The sequence below is a fragment of the Schistocerca gregaria genome, chromosome 3 (genome assembly GCF_023897955.1).
Source record: "Schistocerca gregaria isolate iqSchGreg1 chromosome 3, iqSchGreg1.2, whole genome shotgun sequence".
In the NCBI taxonomy this organism is placed as follows: Eukaryota; Metazoa; Arthropoda; class Insecta; order Orthoptera; family Acrididae; genus Schistocerca; species Schistocerca gregaria.
Window position 1 is genome coordinate 311534204 of NC_064922.1, and position 23962 is coordinate 311558165.

At 44.3% G+C, this 23962-nt stretch overlaps 1 protein-coding gene across 4 annotated transcripts in view; it reads left to right on the forward strand.

Annotated features, from left to right (window-relative positions):
• LOC126354710 (rap guanine nucleotide exchange factor 4) overlaps positions 1–23962 on the forward strand; it is a 1235035-nt gene that overhangs the window by 1146706 nt on the left and 64367 nt on the right. For all 4 annotated transcript variants that reach the window (XM_050004554.1, XM_050004556.1, XM_050004555.1 and 1 more), the window contains 5 exons: positions 2731–2869; positions 2962–3178; positions 13049–13296; positions 14548–14673; positions 14761–14939. In XM_050004554.1, coding sequence (XP_049860511.1) covers positions 2731–2869; positions 2962–3178; positions 13049–13296; positions 14548–14673; positions 14761–14939 — 909 coding nt within the window. The remainder of the gene's footprint in view (positions 1–2730; positions 2870–2961; positions 3179–13048; positions 13297–14547; positions 14674–14760; positions 14940–23962) is intronic.

Genomic DNA, 23962 nt, shown 5'->3' on the forward strand with positions numbered 1-23962 from the left:
AAGCAGTCTTCATCCTTGTCAGACAGGGCTCCACAAATCCCATCTCCAGTGAAACATAGTAAAGGACAATTGTTGTCCAAGGAGAGGATACTAAACATAATTATGTACATGGAAGATAATCTACAGCTTAGTTAAAAAAATTATGAAGATATTTTGAGTAAGTCCACAGCAATACAACCTTGTAGTGTATGTGAAAAACTATGGATATTCAAGGGAGGACAAGGCACAGTTGTTACAAAAACTAGTGTTTGCATGTTGCAAGGATGCATGATACAATTTACAGGATGTGCAAGACTGTGATCTTCTACATTACACACACTGAATTGCGTGTGACATAAATTACAATGATTTCAAGGAAAACACTGGATGGTTGCATAACTTCAAAAAGTGGTACAGAATTGGAAGACATACGATAACAAAATTTCAAACAAAGCATCAACTTGACAGTACACAGCAAACTACAGAATTGGCCAGAAGATTTGAAGATGAGAAAAGCGAACTCCTCCCATTGTTCAGTAAGGAATTTGTTTTCAGCTCCAGCCAATCAGGATTTGAAGAGGAAGTGCATATGAAAGGAACCCTGGAAATTGTCAAGATAAACTATATCATTGCCTTAACACATTTATATAAAACTATGCAGACCATTAATTTGGATGATACGTTGGTTGGAAATTCATTTATTGTGATGCAAGAAGTTGGAGGTGGTCTGACTTTTTCTTGTGTGTGTGAATTTGCAAGGGCAGCTGATCAAAATAAATTGCTTTTGCTTGATTTGTGGTCTGCATATAAAAATCATACTTCTTCAGAACAAACTATCCATGCTGGAAGGTTTGTGACCTTGCAGCTCATACCACCTGGAACCACTGGACAAATTCAGCCTCACTATCTGCAGCTATGTGTTAAAGGATAACAAGTTTCATGATAAGCTCCACGACCGACTGTTTTGCATTCAGTTGCATATCGCTACAGTCCATCAGTTCTCATCACCTCATATGATTCTATATGCATTCTTTAGGAGTGGATACCTGGATGAATGTCCTACATGATTTTTATCTCCCAAGGAGTTTGCCTTTAATCTTGATGGTGCAAACCTTTGTAATCACTGTGCCACACCATTTTTCATTTGGTGTTCATGGTGCAAGCTAATGGTTTGTTTTGAACATTTCTCGGATGTCAGTGATGTCCATTTTGTGAACTGTAATACATACACCCCATAGAAGGTTGATCTCTGCATGACCTGGACACTCATTTTCCATTACCCTCTTGATGAGTATGATGAGCCATATTAAATGGGCCTTGTTAAAGATTGAACTTGCAAGCTTGCATTCAATGGGTTCATTGAGAGAGACACATCTTCATTAGTGACCAAAGGAATACCTGTAAATGTCACATACAAAGAAATAAACTACTGCAAGGATACGTCTTACTTTTTAGGAGTAGCATTGGTTTTGACTACTTCTATCCATATTACAAACAAAGATTCCAAGACTTACCAAGCGGGAAAGTGCCGGCAGACAGGCACAATGAACAAAATACACAAACACACACACAGAATTACTAGCTTTCGCAACCGATGGTTGCTTCTTCAGGAAGGAGAGGGAAAGACGAAAGGATGTAGGTTTTAAGGGAGAGGGTAAGGAGTCATTCCAATCCCGGGAGCGGAAAGACTTCCCTTAGGGGGAAAAAAAGGACACGTGTACACTCGCACTCACACACACACACACACACACACACACACACACACACACACACACATATCCATCCGCACATACCGCTCCCGGGATTGGAATGACTCCTTACCCTCTCCCTTAAAACCCACATCCTTTTGTCTTTCCCTCTCCTTCCTGAAGAAGCAACCATCGGTTGCGAAAGCTAGTAATTCTGTGTGTGTGTTTGTGTATTTTGTTCATTGTGCCTGTCTGCCGGCGCTTTCCCGCTTGATAAGTCTTGGAATCTTTGTTTTTAATATATTTTTCCCATGTGGAAGTTTCTTTCTATTTTATTTACATCATCATTAATCTATCCACATTAAGTTACTTTTGTAAATTAATTACTCAGAAATGGTGGTTTCCACTGGGCAGACTATTAGCCTTCTGGGTCTGAGGCCTGTGGAGAATATGTATCTGAAATGTACTGGATCTTGAAGAGTCCTTGATATTGGCTGACTAGCTTTAGTTCTGCACATTTCTATAAATCTTTCTTGAAATAACTACATACAGAAGGCTTGGACCATATCACATTGCAGCAACACATAAATTGCAGCTAGGGTTAACTGTTTCCACAACAGCAATAATGGAAAGTACTGCATGGAAACAAGTGAGTGAGGAATGGCAATTGTTACCCTACAGTATTCAAAGTGTTGTGATCTCTCTCTCTCTCTCTCTCTCTCTCTCTCTCTCTCTCTCTCTCTCTCTCTCTCTCTCTCTCTGTGTGTGTGTGTGTGTGTGTGTGTGTGTGTGTGTGTGTGTGTGTGTGTGTGTGCCCCCTTCATTATCAGAAGAACTGTTGCATTTAAGTGTTCAACAGATTTTTGTAATAATTGAATACAGGATTAAATACTGTCAAACACATTTGATCTTCATCAGTCTGTCTAGCATAAATAAAAAAAGGTCTGTGTTTCAATGTGGTTGTGTTACTCCTATATGATGACATTTTCATACAGCAGTGAGAGATTTTTAATAAAATAATTCTCTATCAGCTCAAAATCATATGATCCATAACTTTATGCACTTATCGTATAGATTCTCCAAGCCAAGATCGTGATTTCTTATTGGCATGTAAGAGAAGAGTTGTGCAATTTGTACATAGGTGGGTGCTTACAATCAGACACCCAGTTTTTGATGATCCAAGCTCTCTTGAGTTCCTTGAGGTAAGAGGTTAACCAACCTGTTGTGTGTTTAACCACAGTACTGAGAAATAGGCACTTTGTGCACACACTGTATATTTTTGGTTCACTTTCAGGAAATGGCAAGTGAACTGGAAGTAGACTGCATGCAATGGAATTCCTTACAGGAAGAAGCCAGTCTCATGCACCATGTTATGTCTCAGTTGAGACGTTACCAAGATGAACGTTCTCTCAATGCAGGACAGAAATGGAAACTGCCACCATGTGGCCAACCAATCAGCCTGTTCACCGGAACCAGTGAAGGAAGAACTGTTATCAGACCTGATGATGATAGTATGTTTTCATATAAGCAATTAATAATTACAGTGAAGTGTGCTGAACGTATCCTGATAAAAATATTCTGAATTTATTTTATAGTGTAGCACGATTAATACACACATAATTACTTGAACAATATTCATAAGATTACATATTGTTACATGATAGTGTGTCATGCTATAGAAATTACATGTAAGGGGAAACAAAGTAACATAAAAAGTTCCACCACATTACTCTTTCCTCCAAGAAATTTGTGAGAGTTGGTACATAACACAGGTGTTTCTTTTGTATCCTTATGTTAATTGTAATAAGGTTCTTATATGAATAACATGGAGACTCTGTTTATATTGCTACATTTTGAGTAGAATTCTGCACCAAACGAGCAAGGTATCACACCATGCTCAACTACCCCTAGGTCACTTTGAAGTCCCAAAACGAGATTTTCAGCATTTTTTTATGCCAATTTCATGGGCTCACTACCCATCTCTGATTCTCTCATAGTCATCAGTACATCTTGTTGGTTATCAGTCACATCACTCAATTGGTAGAAGTTCTGGTTATGACATTATGGCCAAGCCCACCACCAAAGCCTTTATCAACAAGTGAATTTTGCAATTTAATTGTCCAACATCCATAATGACCAACCGATGTTGGCAGATTGAGTTGGCACTTTTCCTTGAGTGTGAAAAATAGGCAGCACCCATTGATGTAAAACAACAGTGTACCATCCACAGAGCAATAGACTCACTGAGTGGTGGCATCGAACCTTATGGGCAGGTCTCGTGTGCCACAGCAGACATGGGACAAAGACACTACATAATCTTGGGAGTGTGTACGGCCCAGAAACATGTCTTTGGAGCTTCCCTTGCTGAAATTCTGTATGGGAAAATGCTCTCATTACCTGCTGACCTGATTTCACATGTAAAACATCACATTTCTCACCTCTTCATCCCTCCCACTCTTGTTCAATCTGTGCCTGAGGCTTTTCTTCACAACACTCTACAAGACTGTGAGTTTGTGACATTATGTGATGACACAATCTGACCAGCATTAACCCCCCCCCCTCCCACTCATGCCTCCACATGGTACTTTCACAGGAGAACCATACCTTTGACATACTGTTACATGGGAAACCTACTATGGTGCTTGTCAAGCACCTTAACCTGACATGGATTCTGCAAGCTCTACCTATCAATGAACCCTTCCAACCAACCTTCACTATTCTTTGGTTTTCGAAATGCACCACAATGTTCACAGATTTCTTCCTGAAGATCTTAAAATCAAGTTGTTCAGAAATGATCTCAGTGAGGGGCTGCATTCAAACAACCAAACACAGACAGGTCTGTCACCTGTCACTTCAAGACGACCTTTAATGTAGTGCACAAAGGCAGTACTTCCACTCTCATCTCTCACTTCTCTGCTGATCTCACCATCACAGCTCCCCAATGTTTCTCTTTGCGTCATGCATTCTCACCAGCACCATGTGGCCCTGGTCACACCTTTACCACCCCTCCAACACCATCACATAGACATGCTTCAGCTGCACCCACCATGCATTCTGTTCCCTTGCCCCCCCCCCTGTCCCGTCCCCCTTCCCCCCGTCCCGTCCCCCTTCCCCCCGTCCCGTCCCCCTTCCCCCCGTCCCGTCCCCCTTCCCCCCCCGTCCCGTCCCCCTTCCCCCCCGTCCCGTCCCCCTTCCCCCCCGTCCCGTCCCCCTTCCCCCCGTCCCGTCCCCCTTCCCCCCGTCCCGTCCCCCTTCCCCCCCGTCCCGTCCCCCTTCCCCCCCGTCCCGTCCCCCTTCCCCCCCGTCCCGTCCCCCTTCCCCGCCGTCCCGTCCCCCTTCCCCGCCGTCCCGTCCCCCTTCCCCGCCGTCCCGTCCCCCTTCCCCGCCGTCCCGTCCCCCTTCCCCGCCGTCCCGTCCCCCTTCCCCGCCGTCCCGGCCCCCTTCCCCGCCGTCCCGTCCCCCTTCCCCGCCGTCCCGTCCCCCTTCCCCGCCGTCCCGTCCCCCTTCCCCGCCGTCCCGTCGCCCTTCCCCGCCGTCCCGTCCCCCCTTCCCCGCCGTCCCGTCCCCCCTTCCCCGCCGTCCCGTCCCCCCTTCCCCGCCGTCCCGTCCCCCCTTCCCCGCCGCTCCGTCCCCCTTCCCCGCCGCTCCGTCCCCCTTCCCCGCCGCTCCGTCCCCCTTCCCCGCCGCTCCGTCCCCCTTCCCCGCCGCTCCGTCCCCCTTCCCCGCCGCTCCGTCCCCCTTCCCACCCGTCCCGTCCCCCTTCCCCCCGTCCCGTCCCCCTTCCCCCCGTCCCGTCCCCCTTCCCCCCCGTCCCGTCCCCCTTCCCCCCCGTCCCGTCCCCCTTCCCCCCCGTCCCGTCCCCCTTCCCCCCCGTCCCGTCCCCCTTCCCCCCGTCCCGTCCCCCTTCCCACCGTCCCGTCCCCCTTCCACCCCGTCCCGTCCCCCTTCCCCCCCGTCCCGTCCCCCTTCCCAACGTCCCGTCCCCCTTCCCCCCGCCCCGTCCCGCTTCCCCCAGTCCCGTCCCCCTTCCCCCAGTCCCGTCCCCCTTCCCCCCGCCCCGTCCCCCTTCCCCCAGTCCCGTCCCCCTTCCCCCAGTCCCGTCCCCCTTCCCCGCCGTCCCGTCCCCCTTCCCCGCCGTCCCGTCCCCCTTCCCCCCCGTCCCGTCCCCCTTACCCCCCGTCCCGTCCCCCTTCCCCCCGTCCCGTCCCCCTTCCCCCCGTTCAAGAGGAATACTTCAGTTCCATTCCAATTTAATTTCTCTGTAGAATTTTTTGGTCTACTCAGTGGAAGGTCAAAAATTGTAGTAAATGGCAACAGAGTTAATTGGATTGTTTACATTGACAAGAACTGAGTGAGTGAGATTATATGTTATTTCCTTTGTAGAGAAGACTTCACTAAGCTGATGTTGCTAGATGATTCTCAGGAAACTGGTTTAATATCCTATAATTAGCTACCTTTCCAAAATTTTTGAGAACATGGGAAAGAAGGAAAAAATCTACAATCAGATGTTACTTGCTTATTTCCACTTTTGTAAATGGGTATTGCTATTGCATGTTTCAGTATTTCAGAAAATAAAGCTTCACTCATCAACTAACTACAAGAGGAAAGGGGGTTGAGTATGGGAGGGAGCGGATGGGGTGAGGGGTCGCGGCAGTCACGAGAGGCTGCTGTTGAAGGCAATGTAGAGTTTGAGAGTGTCAGGAACATAATAATCAGAAGACATGTTTTTTTCAATGACCTCATGATTATAATGAGCCCCTGCACAGGCATGCCTATGTCCACAGTGCACCAAACAAAATAAAATTATTTTGCACTGTTACATTGTTGTTTCAAGATGGCAGGCCCATACCTATTCCTTTGTTATTGCTTCATCTAAAACAATAATAAATTGTTTTGTCATGCATCCAAGTGAGCAGCAGTAATATAAAATATACAGTGAACAAGGTAAGAAAACGTTTATGATCTATGCAAGAAAAAAGACCCATATTATTAGCTAGCTGCACAATCCCACAATGATGAGATATGAGATAATGAGTAATTGAATAAGCGGTTGCCTGGGATCTGATGCAACTGTGCTGTTTAATGCTCCAAGTGGGTCATTACTGTGCGGTAACATTTTTCTGTGGCAACAGAGAGATAAAATGAAAGTTCATTTCATTATTATTTAATTAACCAGTGCTTTAGCACCTATTATGTAAGTTTATGTCATCGCTGTTTAATTAAACTAAGATTAAACAGTGATTTTTGATCTTACATGTTTACCTTGGTAACATAAAGACAGATGTTCTTTCAAAGTGTACAAAGTATGCCACCCACCCACTTGAGGGTTAATAGATTTTGAAAAGTTCATATTTAGTCATGGGTGTGTAATCCCAAATTAACTCAAGTGCTTTTGATAGTCAATTTTTTCTCTGTTTATTTTGAGCAACTGTTAGGAACAATTTATTGTTCATTACCAGTAATTTGAATAAAACATCATCTGTCCTATTGCTACCATAATTAATTCATTCATTCATTCAGCTATTGTGCTCTGAGCACCCATCGAGAAGGAGAATCTTTAGGGATATGAAACCAGTCCAGATGTTTATTACCAAAAGACAATAAAACCGAATCTGTGTACTGTATTAACAAGAAACTTCAGTATACAACAAAATGGTATTTATACTTATTTGAACTAAATGTGATTAATTAAGTTAAAAAGAAAGCTGTTACTCTGGAAGGAAAAGTAGATAATTCCATAAGGAAACAGGAACTGAAAGTATCCAAAAGAAGCAAATGCCTTGTGAGGTGACAGGCATGTTCAGCTGATGCTTGTAGGTTTACTGAATGGTGCAGTATGAATCTGGACAGAAAGGGTATAGTCACAAGAAGGTAGTGTGTTGGAGCTATGACATCACAGCATACAATACCTGAGTCTCTGGCATTTGTGGGGTAGACTGATCATGAAATAATCTGTGGCTGTCAAAAGGGTAGTAGGTAAAGTGAGGAGTTACTATGAGTGATTTGTCCCAGGCAAGTGGCCATTGCAAGTTGGTGTATGGTGTGATGGAGCCAATATGGAGGAAACTCAAAGGCCACAAATTATTTCACAGCTGCTGCATGAGTAAAACCAGTACTAATACATTACATAATAGGTAACTGTGCCAAAAATGCACACTTTAAAGTCAATGAAATAAAATTTACAACTATCGTGAAACATAATGGTCCCAGTATGAATCCTTATGGCATTCCATGTGTTGTGTTCTCACACACAGAAAATAGTTTTAAAAAAAATATGGCGCTTTCTGTCCATGAGACCCTCTGATTTCTGTTATGAAGGTAAGAGTATGCCCATGCAAGAAATAAGTCATAACACGTAATTTGCTGAAGAGAATTTTGCCATCCAAAGTATGTGGAAAGATCAAAAAATCCTATCAACAGGATGATGTTTTCTGATCAACACTTCCAGACCCTCATTTGTGCAGTTTTGTATTGCTTTCTCTGTGGACAATATTTTACAAAAACCAAACTGAGAGGGAGTTAAGAGATTTACAGATCTGATTAGTATTTACCTTGCTGACTATATTCATTTTACATCAAATCATTCTCCAAATTGCTTAACTATTGTTGAGAGTACTCTACATTGAATAGAGTTCTCTCTTCCTGGCCTTAGTTGCTTTGATCTCGGACAATAACTATGCTTTACCTCAGCTTTTACTATTATTGTTCATTCCCTGTTGTAAAGGAAAACTGGATTCATAGTGCTGTATAAATGTTTTTAGGTAATAACTAAATAGTCCCTCTACTGTGCGTCCTTGCTGAACTTCTTCACATAGTTCATCGAGAAAATTCTCTCTACATTATGTGGGTGGTCAACACATGATTCTGTGAAACTGTACGTAACATTTCTCAGTTGGAACTAATTGATGGAGATGCTTTTTTATTGGTTCCATGAGATGCTTTATTGGTTCCATGAAATGCTTTATTGGTTCCATTTGACCGTCATCTTCTGGCAAACTATTTATTATGGGTCTAACATCTATTTCATGAAACGCAATTTGATTTAAAAATAAATTATCAATTTTTTCCTTGCACTATGTCATATTCTTGTTGAGAACATTATTGTCTGACCCAAACCAAAGTTCATATTGTGTTACTTGAAGTGTCCTCTGTCAGTATTACCCAAGATGAAATCAATATTAAAATCTCCACAGACAATGAATTCCAGTTATTTCTACTAAGTCTTATTATACCGTTACTACATTCTTTATGAAGTGTAAAACATTTCTTATTAAAACTGTCATCTTGCATATTTCTGTTACTCAAGTCCAGCACAGAAAGGGCTTTTGAATTTAGGACTCCTTAAAGTCTTTGGCCTGGAACCTAATTTAACTTTTTTTAATAACCACCACCCGTTACTATCTTGCATCCTCCTAAATGAGTCAGTTTAATTTCTCTGACGTCTGAGTTATGTTCTCCTACGTGTAGCAGATCTGTATATGTTCAGATTATGGGAGCCTTTATATTTTATGAAGTAACAGCTTTTTGATGAGATGAGAAAACATTTTATTTTTTTAAGCACAGATCAAAAACTAACAAGAATAAACAACTCGTAACCAAGCCGATTATGGCAAAGATAAAGATCTATCAGCTGCAGCTTTCACCCGCTGTTTTTGGCGCAGTGGATAAATCACGTCACCACATCAGCCCCCCTCCTTTTGAAACTGGGTGCACCAGGTATGTGGGGAAACTTGCACTTGATTTTTCTACCAGCTCTCGTGAAAACATCTGGTGCAGGCAATGGCTGCTCCTGTTCTACACTTGCTGCTTCATTGTCCTCTTCTGAAACCGAGGTCTCGGCGAGACTATCTGCTGTTTCTTTGGCCTCCACGTTTGAGGGTGATTTTGCAGACCGAGGACACCCTCTTCGGTGTAAGCAGGTTTAAGCCGCTCAATTGAGACTGTCTCTTCTTTACCATCTTGAATGTCCCAATAGTGTTGCCCAAGAAAGACATTTCTTTAAGTCATGGAAAGCTGCTTCAGCATCTGGACCCCATAGAATTTTACAATTTCCTGTTGTATTTTTACCTGCAAGTAACGTTGTGAGTGGCTCTTGGGCGGCAGCTAAGTTAGGCAAGTGACGTCTGTAATAGTTGAGCATGCCTAAAAATCTGCGAAGTCCTTTGTAAGTTGTGGGAAGGGGTATCTGTTGTACTGCTTCAACCCACTCAGCCAAAGGTGACAGGCCTGCTGCTGAAACCAAATATCCCAGGAACTTAACCTCGCGATTTCCAAACGTGCACTTTGTTTCGTTAATAATTATGCCATACTATGTCAGACGGTGGAAAAGCTGCCACAGATGTTCGACATTCTGATATACAGAACCAGAGAATACTAAAATGTCGTCCATATAACAAAATACGAATGGTAATTCTCGAAGCACCTCATGCTTGAATCTTTGCCATGTTTTGGCAGCGTTTCTGAGGCCAAATGGCATAAAATTGTACTCAAACAAACCGAATGGTGTGATAACTGCTGTTTTTTTAATGTCAGATGGTGCCATGGGAATCTGGGAAAATGCTTTGGCGCAATCAATCACACTAAATATTTTGGCATTGCTAATCGTTCTGTTAAAATCAGTCACATTGGGTACTGGGTAGCGGTCGGGAATCGTGCGGGCATTGAGCGCCCTGTAGTCTCCACATACTCTCCATGAATTGTCTTTTTTACGGACCATATGAATTGGAGATGCGCATGAACTATCCGACCTACTTACAATACCTGTTTTTAGAAGTCTGTCGAACTCAGCTAGTGCCGCGAGCAGCTTCTCTGGAGGCAGATGCCGCGGGCGGAAGGCAATGGGTTGACCTTGTGTCGTGCTGATGTGGTGTTGAGTATTGTGTCTGCATTTCCTGATTGTGTTGACAGGTTCGGTAAGTGCTGGAAAGTCTTGAAGCAGTTTACGAAAAAGTGATTCCTCCAACAGTGCTCTGATATTGCCTACAGTATACGAATCATTACGACTCTCGGGTGTCTTCTTGCGTGACGCACACGTGTGCGCCCCGCTTAGTTGCGGGTACGAAATCGTATCACCATATCCCGAGGCGGATGACGCGGTAGAGGAGCCGGAAATCTTCGTGCGGAAAGACACGGGCACATCGCACTGCACTTGAACCAATGCGGAAGACACAGTAGGCAATATCCCTTCTGTGGGAACTGTCACCAAACGATGGTTAACCAGGTCGGGCATAAGTCGGTAGTTCCATAAAAAGTCCACCCCAATTATAGGACTCGGCACATCAGCAACCATAAAAGTCCATTTTGGATGGAAGTTAGAATTCAGATGTAATGCCAACTGTTTCTCACCATAGGTAGATATTCTGGAATTGTTTGCCGCAGTCAGCACATGTTGCGTTGTTGTCGTGAGTATATCACCTCTCTTTCTTGGATAAACACTGACTTCTGAACCTGTGTCAATCAGAAAATTCTCACCTGAAGAGAGGTCCAACACGAACAGTTGGTGTGATTGGTTGACTGCAGATACCGTGGCGTTTTCACCTCTTTGAATCAAGCTATGACTCGGGCGCCTATGTTGTTGTTGACGAACTTTAGCACCCTTTAATGCCCGACTTTTAAGTTTGGGTAGCTGCAGGGTTGAATACATTGACGGGCAGTGTTACCGAAGCATCTGTGGTACCAGCACCATTGATCTGTCAAATCCTGTTGGATAGCATTTCTTTGTCTTTTCCAACTGTGACTTCGTAGCTGCTGGTGGTGTGAAGTTACTTGCACGTTGAGTTTTGCCACTTGTGCTGCCAGTTGTTGTATGGTGGGCTTGGTCGGTGAGCACTGCTGTTGGGAAGTATTATTGCATGTTCCTGGCTCACTGGCGTTAGATTCCATCACACTACACTTTCTTGGGCCTCTATCCTGGCTGTAGTTGAATTCGGAACACGCAGAAACTTCTGTTAAGGTGTTTGCGATGGTGTCTGCCTTTTTTGCTAAGACTTGCAATGGTAAATCTGTTTTTGCTGCAATGACAGCACGGATGTTGGCAGGAAGTTTACGAAGTCATATTAGACGTAAAGACTCTTCAGGTAGGAGTTCCGGGCCGGCTATTGTACGTAAGGCTTTGAGTACTTGTGACGGAGTCTAGTCGCCCAAATCTTCGTATGCGAAAATTTTTTGTAGTCGCAAATCTGGTGACAACGTATAATGCTATATGAGAGCTTCCTTTAGCACAAAGTAATTTTGTTGTGACAAGGTTTCTTCTACTTGCTCTATCACTTCTAAATTTAGATGTGAAACCACTGTATTAAATTTGTCAATGTTGTTAGACACCCCACGCTGCCGAAATATGCATTCAGCCTGCGTAAACCAAAGCTGGGGGCGCGTCGGCCAGAATGCGGAAAGCTTAACATTTCCGTGTAGTGCATAGGTACTCCCATCTTTTGCGTTAACATCTGTCATTCCATTTTGTGGCGAATCAAAGGGCGTGGACCGCAATCCTTGGTTGAACAGACTGTAGTCTTCAATCTTGATTACACTGCCCCATGGTTTTGTCTCTGAATTCATTATTCTCGTCGGTATATATGTTTTCTTTATGTTTCTGCTACGATTTTTCGGGGTCACCACTATGGGAGCCTTTATATTTTATGAAGTAACAGCTTTTTCATGAGATGAGAAAACATTTTATTTTTTAAGCACAGATCAAAAACTAACAAGAATAAACAACTCGTAACCAAGCCGACTACGGCAAAGATAAATATCTATCAGCTGCAGCTTTCACCCGCTGTTTTTGGCGCAGTGGATAAATGACGTCACCATTTCAGTTTCCCCCATCTGAGAAATAAGGATCATTTAACAGTCTTTCCATGTTTTGATTCAAAAGTCCTCATTTATAATGACTGTTAAGCATTGTGCCGTACAAACAATTCACACAAGCTTATTAATTTTAATTTTCCTTAAGTAGTAGAACAAATACTAAATTGAAAAAAGTCTTGATAGTACACTTGAGTACACTTGCTAATGCTAATGTTGCAGTGTTTTATCTTTTGAGCTAAGATCATCTGTGATATTAAATGTGGTTGTTAGAATTTGCTACATTTGCTGTCGTGTAGTCATTTTCTTTAATAACAAGATTGTGCTACTCCCTGACAGATTTTGCACGTGTTTTTTGTCATATAGTGTTATTTATATTCTTGCAATAATTAATTTTGGACTTAATATGAATGTTTTTTGATTATGAGGATTGTGTAACACAATCTTTCTTGTTATACTTCTCACAAGTTCTTCACCCAGGGAATCTAACTGCTGCACACACACACACACACACAAACATATGTTGACTTCCATACAATATGACTAAAAAAGAATTTAATTACAGGTATTTTCTTTTGCAGTTATCTTCAGAGTATACTGTGCAGACCACACGTATTGTACTCTGAGGTTTCCTGTATGTACTACAGCTGAAACCATAAAATTATGTGCTGCAGACAAGTTAAAAATCAGGCATGATGACCTTGTTCTTGTTGAAGTGAAGTCATCTGGGGAGAGAGTTATTTTTCGTGATAATGACATCAGTATACCAACAGGCTTAAGCCTCAATGGGAGAATTTTTGTTTCGCCTAAGGATCACATCGATGCTTTGGTGAGAATTAAATCTTGAAGGTACAATGTAATCATAAATTTTCATATTTGTACACTGCACATGAAAAAGTTTAAAATTGTTGTCAGATTTTAAGTAATTTATGTGATATTGTCGAAATCGTTATTCATTACTGTTCTGGAAACATGACATCAGAAGACAAACCAGTAAGTATACTTATATTTACTGAATTTTATAAACGGTTTTACAGTAGAAAATTAAAAATTTTAAGTGAGATTTAATCATACAGCCTCATATATACACATAGCAACTTTTGAACTACTTCGAGTAAGTGATAATCTGCATTAATATGCATATAAATATAGGTCACTGTCCACCAAATAAAACAGACTTTGATCAGCAGAGAAATATTACAAACAAAGTAATAATCTGCTAAGCTTTCTGTCTTCCTGGAGATCTTCAGAACTAAAAAACACGCACACGCGCGCCACTGTTGTCGTCCAGCACTACAGCCTGACTGGATTGATCTTGGTGGCAATGGAAACATGAAAGAGGTGTAGGGAGGATGGGAGGGGGGGACCAGAAATTGCTAGCAATAATAGTGCCAGTCCGGAAATTGCCACTTCCTGTTGGGGAGGTAACCAGTACCTTTGGGTGGAGATGGCAGTTTATTAGGGGAAACATTAAGATGATGATATAGAGTGAATTTGGGGAACAGATGTAAGAGAAAGAAACAAGGAAGGAAAAATACAGTGAGTTACTGAGGAGGAGTAAATGAGGAATATGAGACTACCTTGGGAAGAAACTGCTACTATTAGTACTTCTACATCTACTTGTGCTTGTTTCTTGCCACAAACCTAGTCTTGACTTATGATAACTTATTTGATGTTATTCTTCCTTCTTCAATTAACTATTCTTTCATTTAATTTCTTCTTCCTCTCTACCATTTTTCCTGTAATTAGGTTCCCCATATTTATTATCATAACTCCACTCTGACATCCTATTATCCTTTCTGTAACTTCTAAGATCTCACATTTTCAAATCTTGAACAGTACTAACAGTCAGTTTTTCACTTTCATTCTGTCCAAGATCCTTTGGTGATCAGTATTCTTAAAGCCATAATGTTTGTTTCTATCAAATCCTTTCCTCTAGGAGAACAAGCTTCTTGATTTGAAAAATAGAAATTATGCATCTTACTATGTATTTCCATTTGTTATTGTTTGGTGGATAGATGATTCCTATTCATAGTATAAATTAAAATTAGTAATACTTTTTTGTATAAACCTTTTGCAGACATGCTTAGCAGAACAGGAAAGTCATACAGAGGGAATGGATGTAGACTTGGAATTGTTCAGTACAAAAGAACTTGCCTATCACATGACACTCTTCGACTGGGATCTATTTTGGTGTGTCCATGAGGTATGGATTTGTTTACTGTAATGACATAATTACCCACGGTTGATACATATAACTGACAGTACTGTTTTTAAATTTTTTTGTTAATAGTATGAACTGATATACCACACCTTTGGCCGACATCATTTTGGCCAAATAACTGCAAATTTAGATGTCTTCTTGCGCCGTTTCAACGAAATTCAGTTTTGGGTTGTGACAGAACTGTGTCTCACCCAGTCTCTTGGCAAGAGGGTGCAAATTCTCCGAAAATTTATAAAACTTGCTGCCTAGTAAGTACTGAATCCTTTTTAAGAATTCTAACAGCTCAGTAACCATTGTCTATATTATAAAATGGTAATTTCAATTTACTAACATTACATTTAAAAGATGTTCTTGTTAACTTGGATGAGTACCTTGGTGAGGCTGCAAATGACTGTTAGATGAACACTGAATTTCAGGTTTTTGCAATAACAAATTACTTCTTTTGTAGTAGAATAAAAGATGTTAGCAATGGACACACAAGAACATGCGGCTTAATTGCAGGCTAATAGATCTCTACTCTTTCCACTAGAAAAACATCTTGAAAACAAAGGAAATGGAAGTAAGAAACAGTGAAATTCTACAAGTCAACTGCAGTACATCGCCAATTCTTTCTACGTATTTCAGTCAGTGTACCAAATGGCACAATGTGTGTAGTTAGTCAAAATGTTGCCCGTGATGGTCAAGGTGTAGTAGAGATCTCCAGTTCAACAGGTGCTCATCCCAGGAGCATACCAAAAAGCTATGCCCTTATTGGAGGACATGTGTAGGAGTGCATTTTTGATGCCCTTGCAAGAGATGCAAATCTAGGCATGACAACAGAATTTCAGGTCACTTGTTGTTGTTGTTGTTGTTGTTGTTGTTGTTGCTGCTGCTGCTGCTGCTGCTGCTGCTGCTGCTGCTGTTTTGGTTTCCATTTGTTGGACTGGTATGAGACAGCTCTCTAGCACCCACTGCATGTCCGGGGTAAGAATAGGCCTGAGGTATTCCTGCCTGTCGTAAGAGGCGACTGAAAGGAGTCCCTTCCCCTCAAGGGGGTAGTTTGCACTACTTCCGGAGACAGACAGTTCAACAACTTACATTTTTGGTCATTTTGGTTTTTTGCTTATTCTGGTTTCTTCCTGCCTTTGTTTCCTTTCTTTGTCCTTCTCCCTCTCTCATTGTCTTCATTACTTTTTACCTTGCCTTCTTCTCCTTGCCTCCTTCTTCTTGCCTTCTTGTCCACCCTATGGTCTCCGCCTCAGTGTTTGAGACAGTCCGTCCTTTCTCCCTCTCCCTCTCTCTCCCTTTTTTTCATATTATTCTTTCCTCCCTGTGCATGCCTGAAGGCCGACCCACGCTTTCACATGCATACCCAGTGATGGGGTAACACGTAATTCCTCACCCTGGGTAGACAAGTAAGGCACGCACGTACCCCCTGGTAAAGGCCAGGCCCAGGGAGGGGTGATTGTTTGAGCTGACAACTTCGGACCATGCCGATTGATCCTTTCGGCCATTTCTCAGGAGGTGTGACCTGAGGTGTAAACATTCACCTAAGGTGGGAGCACCCTCTGAGAGGGTCCCCACAAGGAAGGAGATCGCCATCGGAGACGCAGGCAATCATGGGGATTTCTCTTCTTCTTATCTCTTGACTTCTGCCCAAAAATGGAAACTTGACCAGCCACCAGTGACAAAAGTACTATTGCCTGCCCCAAAGTTCCTTGTAGTTTCTTGATCTGAGGATGGAAGGGATTTTTCATCTGTCAACCCTTTCATTATTCAGAAGGGCGTAGATGCCATAGCCGGAACTGTCAAGTTTTGTGCCAGGATGCGTAACAGTACCTTGCTGGTAGAAACTGAGAGCACCTTTCAGGCACAAGAACTCCTTCAGGCCACACTCCTGTACACGTTCCCTGTCCGGGTGGAGGTTCACCGCACTTGAATTTGTCGTGTGGTGTGGTATCTACTAGATCGCTCAACGGATTGCCTGGCAAGGGGATTCAGTCTTTCCTCGCTGAGCAGGGCATGATGGCTGTCCATAAGGTCATCAAAAAGGTCGACAATGACCTTGTACTGACCCGGACACTTATTTTGACCTTTGATAGTGTTCAGCTGCCGTTGCGCATCAAAGCGGGCCATGAGATTATTTCTGTTCGCTCCTATGTCCCGACACCTACACAGTGCTACCAGTGTCAGCATATTAAGCACACCCATCAGTCTTGTTCTAATGCTGCTAAATGCGTCACTTGTGGCAGGGATGCCCATGAGGGTGACTGTCACCTCCGTCTCCTCGTTGCGTGAACTGTCAGGGTGACCATGCAGCATCCTCGCGCGACTGTCCCATCTACAAGGATGATCGCTTTATACAGGAAATTTGGGTCAAAGAGAAAGTGTCCACCTTGGCTGCTCACAAGCTATTTGCTAGTAGGAAGCCCTTGCTGCTCCCAGCGGGGAAATACAGTACTGTCCTTGCCTCTCCTCGGCCTACCAGGGAGGTGTCAACGCAGACATGCGATCTGACCTTTAAGCTACAGTTGTCCGTAAGGCCAGTGCTAAGATCGCCCAGTCAACATCTCCTCTTCCTCCTGTCACCCCTAAGACACAGGCACCTTCATCAGCTTCTGCCAAGACTAACACCCAGAAGTCAGATGCACGGGCCTTCAAGAAGGAACCATCCCGTGAAGACTTCCTACGTACCCCGAACTCCGAGCCATCGACCAGTACTTCGACTAAACAACCTTCCAAGAAGGCTCATAGGAAGCGAAGTTTTTCTCTGTCATGGCGTGCACCACCCAGCAGTTGCCACCCCAGGCCATCATCCATGTCTCCTGACCGCACTTCTGGTAGCCAAACATCTGGCCATTCACCGGTGGAGGAAGCTCCCCCTTCAGGCCATCTTAACATGGTGGCTGACGAACCTATTGAAAAAATGGATGATGACACTCTGCATATTGATAGCAGCAGCAGTGCTCGCTCGAAGCCAGGCCCTCGGCAGCCTTCGAGGTGACCCTTTCTTGCTTCTCCTTTTTCTTTTCCTTCTCACGATGGCACTTCTTCTTTGGAATATTCGCGGCATTTGCTCCAATCGAGAGGACTTAAAGTTGCTGCTACGCTTGCACTGTCCGCTCATAGTAGCTCTCCAGGAAACGAAGCTACACCCATGCTATTGAATTGATTTGGCACACTATGCATCTGTGCGTTTTGACCTAACCCCTGTGGCAGGTATTCTGGCTCATGGAGGGGTTATGTTGCTGGTCCGGGATGATATCTACTATGATCCCATCACATTGCACACCGATCTGCAGGCAGTTGCCGTCCGAATTACTCTCCCCACTTCTACATTTTCCATTTGTACCATTTACACTCCATTTCCATCTGCCGTTACTAGGGCAGACATGATGCAAATTATTGCTCAGCTACCTGCACCATTTATGTTGACAGGAGACTTCACTGCCCACCATCCCCTATGGGGCTCTCCAGCATCGTGCCTGAGAGGCTCCCTGTTAGCAGATCTTTTCAACCACCTCAATCTTGTCTGCCTCAACACTGGGGCCCCTACTTCTCTTTCGGACACAACTCACACCTATTCCCATTTAGACCTCTCTATATGTACTACCCAACTTGCACAACAGTTTGAGTGGTGCACTCTTTCTGATACGTATTCAAGTGACCACTTCCTCTGTGTTATCCATCTCCTGCATCATACCCCATCTCCATGCTCAACTAGCATCTCCAAAGCAGACTGGGGGCTCTTGTCTTCCAGGGTGACACTTCAGGATCAAAACTTCGCAAGCTGTGATAGTCAGTCACACACCTCACAGAAGTCATTCTCACTGCTGCTGAATATTCCATCCCCCATATTACTTCTTCTCCATGTTGCGTACCGGTTCCCTGGTGGACTGCAGCATGTAGAGACACTTTACATGCTCGTCGACGTGCTTTACTCACCTTGAAATGCCACCCTACAATGGTGAATTGTATTAATTATAAACGATTATGTGCGCAGTGTTGTCGTGTTATTAAAGAAAGCAAGAAAGCCAGCTGGGCTACTTTCACAAGCTTCAACGTTTTTACTCATTCTTCTCCATTGCCTTCGGCTGATTTTTCAGAGGTTTCAAGCTCCACTCATTATCACCCTGCCTTCCTCCCCCGAAAACAGGCAGAGGAGGCAAGACCACCTAACTTCCGCTCCTCAAATCATGAAAGTTATAATGACGCATTCGCCATGCAGGAATTCGAAAGTGCACTTGCCCGGTCACGGTTCTCTGCTTCAGGGCCTGATTCTATTCATATTCATATTCATATTCAGATGCTGAAGAACCTTTCTCCTGTGGGTAAAGGTTTTCTTCTTCGTACTTATAATTGCATCTGGATTGAGGGTCATGTTCCCACATGCTGGCACGAATCTATTGTTGTCCCGATTCCTAAGCCGGGGAAGGACAAGCACTTGCCTTCCAGTTATCGACCCATTTCCCTTACCAGCTGTCTAGCTGTCTTTGTAAGGTGATGGAACGAATGATTACTCTAGTTTGGTTTTTCTGCTCGAATCTCGATGCCTACTTACCAATGTACAATGTGGATTTCGTAGGCACCGCTCTGCTGTTGACCATCTGGTTACTTTGTCGACCTTCATTATGAATAACTTCTTGGGGAAGCGCCAGACAGTGGCTGTGTTCTTTGATTTGGAGAAAGCTTGCGACACCCGTTGGAGAGTGGGCATTCTCTGCACCATGCATACATGGAGCCTTTGCGGTCGCCTCCCTCTTTTTATTCTTGCATTTTTAATGGATTGACAGTTCAGGGTACGTGTGGGTTCTGTCCTGTCTGACGCCTTTCACCAGGAGAAGGGGTGCCACAGGGCTCAGTTTTGAGCGTCGCTATCTTTGCCTTAGCGATCAATTCAGTAATGGATTGCCTCGCAGCTGATGTATCAGGCTCCCTTTTCGTGAACGCAGCATGTATGTTTCCTGGAGCGCTGTTTTCAGTGTTGTATTGACCGTCTTTACTCCTGGAGTCTTGCCAATGGCTTCCATTTTTCTGCCAAGAAGACGGTCTGTATTAACTTCTGTTGCTACAACAAGTTTCTTCCACTGTCCTTACATCTTGGTCCCGTTGCACTCCCATTCATGGAGGCAACAACATTTCTAGGTTTTCCATTTGACAGGAAACTTAGCACCACATGTGTCATATTTGGCTGCTCGTTGTACCCATTCCCTAAATTTCCTCCGTGTTCTCAGCAGTACATCGTGGGAACCAGATTGAACCGTCCTACTTCGCCTATATCAGTTGATCATCCGCTCAAAGCTGGATTATGGGAGCTTTGTCTACTCCTCTGCACGGCCATCCATCTTATGCTGACTCAACTCTATACGACATCAGGGGTTACGTCTTGCGATTGGAGCACTCTATACTAGTCCCATCGAGAGTCTTCATGCTGAAGCTGGTGAATTATAGCTGTGGCATGCCGATTGGTCTACACTTACTGAAAACAAGTTTTGAGCATTGAAACCTCTCCCCATGGCTTGGATGACCTCTTCACACCCTTCTCGGCGGGACGTGGTTTCGGATTGTACACTGCCGTTTCAGCCATCGCCATCTGCTGACGGCTGCACCGGCGCCGTTCTGCCTATGTGGGCAATTGCTGACGGTATGGCACATTTTAATGTCCTGTTCAAATTTTAATACACTGCGCTTTGATCTTGGCCTGCCATGTACTCTTTATGATACTTTATCAGGTGACCCAGGAGCAGCTGCTTGCGTTCTTCGTTTTATCCACTTGACAAACCAGTCTAAGGACATTTGATTATGCTGTTTTCTTTTAATCCATTGCCTGTTAATGTGCCTTTTATAGTGTTGTCTTTTTTAGTTGCTGTTTTAACCTTGTTCCTCGCAGTGCATTCATAACTTAGTCTGGGTGCTAATGACCACTGTAGTTGGATGCCCTAAAACTATATAAAAAAAGAAAAAGCTCTCCAGCCTTGTCACTTAGTTATTCTCTTCATTTCAGCATAACTGTTGCAGCCTACATCATCAGCAATTTGCTTCATATACCCATATCTATTTCTGTCTTGCTGCCCAGAAACCAAAGTCATCCTCTCCCTTCCATTTTTTGATAAAGTACTCTTGTGAGCATTTTTGATGCTTGTGAAACTTCACAGATTTGCATCTATTTCTTGTTGCTTTCTTTGTTAGTGTAGTATAATAATTGCTTTCATTGCTAAATCTGATGACGATTCTTCATATGAGTGCACTGATTGGGCTAATGATGCTTCTTGTCATTGCTGCTGCCGCTGCCGCCCTTGCCATTGCCATTGCCGCCGCCACCGCCACGACCACCACCACCACCACGACCACCGCCACCACCACGACCACCACCACTGCCACGACCAGCAGCACCACCACCACGACCAACACCACCACCACCCCCACGACCACCACCCCCACGACCACCACCCCCACGACCACCACCCCCACGACCACCACCCCCACGACCACCACCCCCACGACCACCACCCCCACGACCACAACCACGACGACCACCGCGACCGCCACCACCACCGCGACCGCCGCCCCCACCACCACCGCGACCGCCGCCCCCACCACCACCGCGACCGCCGCCCCCACCACCACCGCGACCGCCGCCCCCACCACGACCGCGACCGCGACCGCCGCCCCCACCACGACCGCGACCGCGACCGCCGACCCACCACGACCGCGACCGCCGACCCACCACGACCGCGACCGCCGCCCCCGCCACGACCGCGACCGCCGCCCCCCGCCACGACCGCGACCGCCGCCCCCGCCACGACCGCGACCGCCGCCCCCGCCACGACCGCGACCGCCGCCCCCGCCACGACCGCGACCGCCGCCCCCACCACGACCGCGACCGCCGACCCACCACGACCGATCCCGCCGCCCCCGCCACGACCGCGACCGCCGCCGCCGCCACGACCGCCGCCACGACCGCGACCACCGCCACGACCACGACCACCACGCCCACGCCCACCACCACCACGCCCACGCCGCCCATGCCCACAACCACCACGCCCATCACCACGCCCACCACGACCACCACGCCCACGCCCATCACGACCACCACGACCACCACCACCACGCCCACGCCCACCACCACGACCACCACCACCACGCCCACCTCCACCACCACCACCACGCCCACCACCACCACGCCCACCATCACGCCCACGCCCACCACCACGCCCACCACGACCACGACCACCACCACCACACCCACGCCCACCACGACCACCACCTCGCCCACCTCCACCACCACCACCACCACGACCACCACGCCCACGACTATGACTACGACTACGACCACCACCACCACCACCACCAGTGTTTCATCCAAGATTTTTACTAGTGTAGGATCTACTACATGTTTGTTACAATTCATTTTGCATTTTCTTCCTACAGTAGACATATATTTTTTTAACACGAGAACTGTGGGTACAGTATTACACAATTACAGGTGACAGAAGTTCATTTACAACACTAAGAACATAAGGTGTGAAATTGACTGATACACATCATGAAGAAAGAAGACACAGTCAAAGTACAGCAAATGTACATACACAACACTACTGAATATGGTGTGGAGCCAACATACAAGTACAGCAATGGCTGTCATGGGAAGATACTGATGGAAGCAAGATGGCAGTTAACATGCTCCTTAAATACTTTTCAGGCACAGTGTCAGATGTAGTTCAAGTACCTCCACAATATTTCTGTGAGCAGCTGCTCATTGCCTTAAATTGCTGTTTCACTGGATTAAATGAAATCTTTAATATGATTTCACCAACTCACTACCAAACTGTCACCTTTTAAACTAATGTAGGCCTACATTACAGCTTTGTCTCTCATCAATACCTACATTTCAAGAAAATAAAGTAGCTACAAAAAAAGGTCATTGTTCTCTTCTCTTGCTGTTTTTGCATGCATGACATCATATACCACAGCATTATTATGTCATAGGACAAAGCCAACACCAGATATCATTAAGATCAGCTGACTCTATTCATCGGGCACACAGGCACATGAAGATGATGAGCAGCTAGATTGTAAAAATATTATGCAGTTGTTATTATTATATCATCTTATATAATTTATGTGAACCATTTAAGTAGTTGTTACGACAAGGAAATCCTAAAACAGTGCAGTTAGTAACAAATATCAGCACTTTGAGTAAAGTGGTTGCATGTCTGCCCTTGTGAACTATGTTAAAGGTTGTGATGGCTCTGTCTCATGCTCTGCTTTGCTGCTCTCAGGAACTGTGATGTTTCTTTCAACCTAAACGTATAGTTGAGATTGATATTCTAAAGTATCATATACCGAAACTTGTAGCTCTATTTAAATTTCTGTAAATAGTTTTACTTTGTCAGAAAGGTATATAACTAACTTTCGTTAGTCACCATCCTGGCTACTCTAGGGGGGGACTAGAAAAATACTAAATTTAATGGAGTACAGAAAATGTTCTATTCGTCATTATATTTTTTGAGTAACAGTATTTCAGTGTTTCAGATACTTTTTTTCACCTTTAAAACTTATTCGTGCTACAGGATCTGAGTGCTGGATGCCCTTAGTCATTTAGCCAATTCACTGAATTATGATCTCAGGCCCCATTTTGCGAAAGACTGTATATTTCTGAATTGGAGATATGCAATCTTGAGAGTACTGAAGCAGATATCATGTATCAAACTATACCAACGGGACATAGCCAGGCCATTCTGAGAACGTTTTGCAACACAAGCAACTTATCATTTAGCACTCCCCACCCCACTCCACCCCACCTCTACTCACTCCTTTTGCCTCATATATTTTCACCCATGCACCCATATCAGATTTTCCTGCTTACTGTGATATGCACTATATACAGATCTTGCACTTGGGCATCTCTTTCAGCTTGCTGATACTAACTGTGATATGTCCCGAAATGGTGGCTTTTGTCATTTGGGCCTTAAGCCGATCCTGAACTTAACATAATATGTAGTACCTGCAAAAATGGAAATATGTACTCATTATTAAAATTTAAGTGTAGTTTGTTGATTTGCATTTAAAGTATGATTACTGTGTTCCATACTTTGAAATTTTTGTATAAAATAGAAACAGTGCTTTATTAAAATGTTAATTGACGAAATTCTTAGTTGAATAAAAATAGTGGGTCACTCGCCAAAATAAACTCAAGAATAGTGCTACTTACAGCATAATAACTACAACAACTAAAACTAATATGAGGAACTCGGTCACTACAGAAGAGGAATTGGGAGTCACTCTTGGT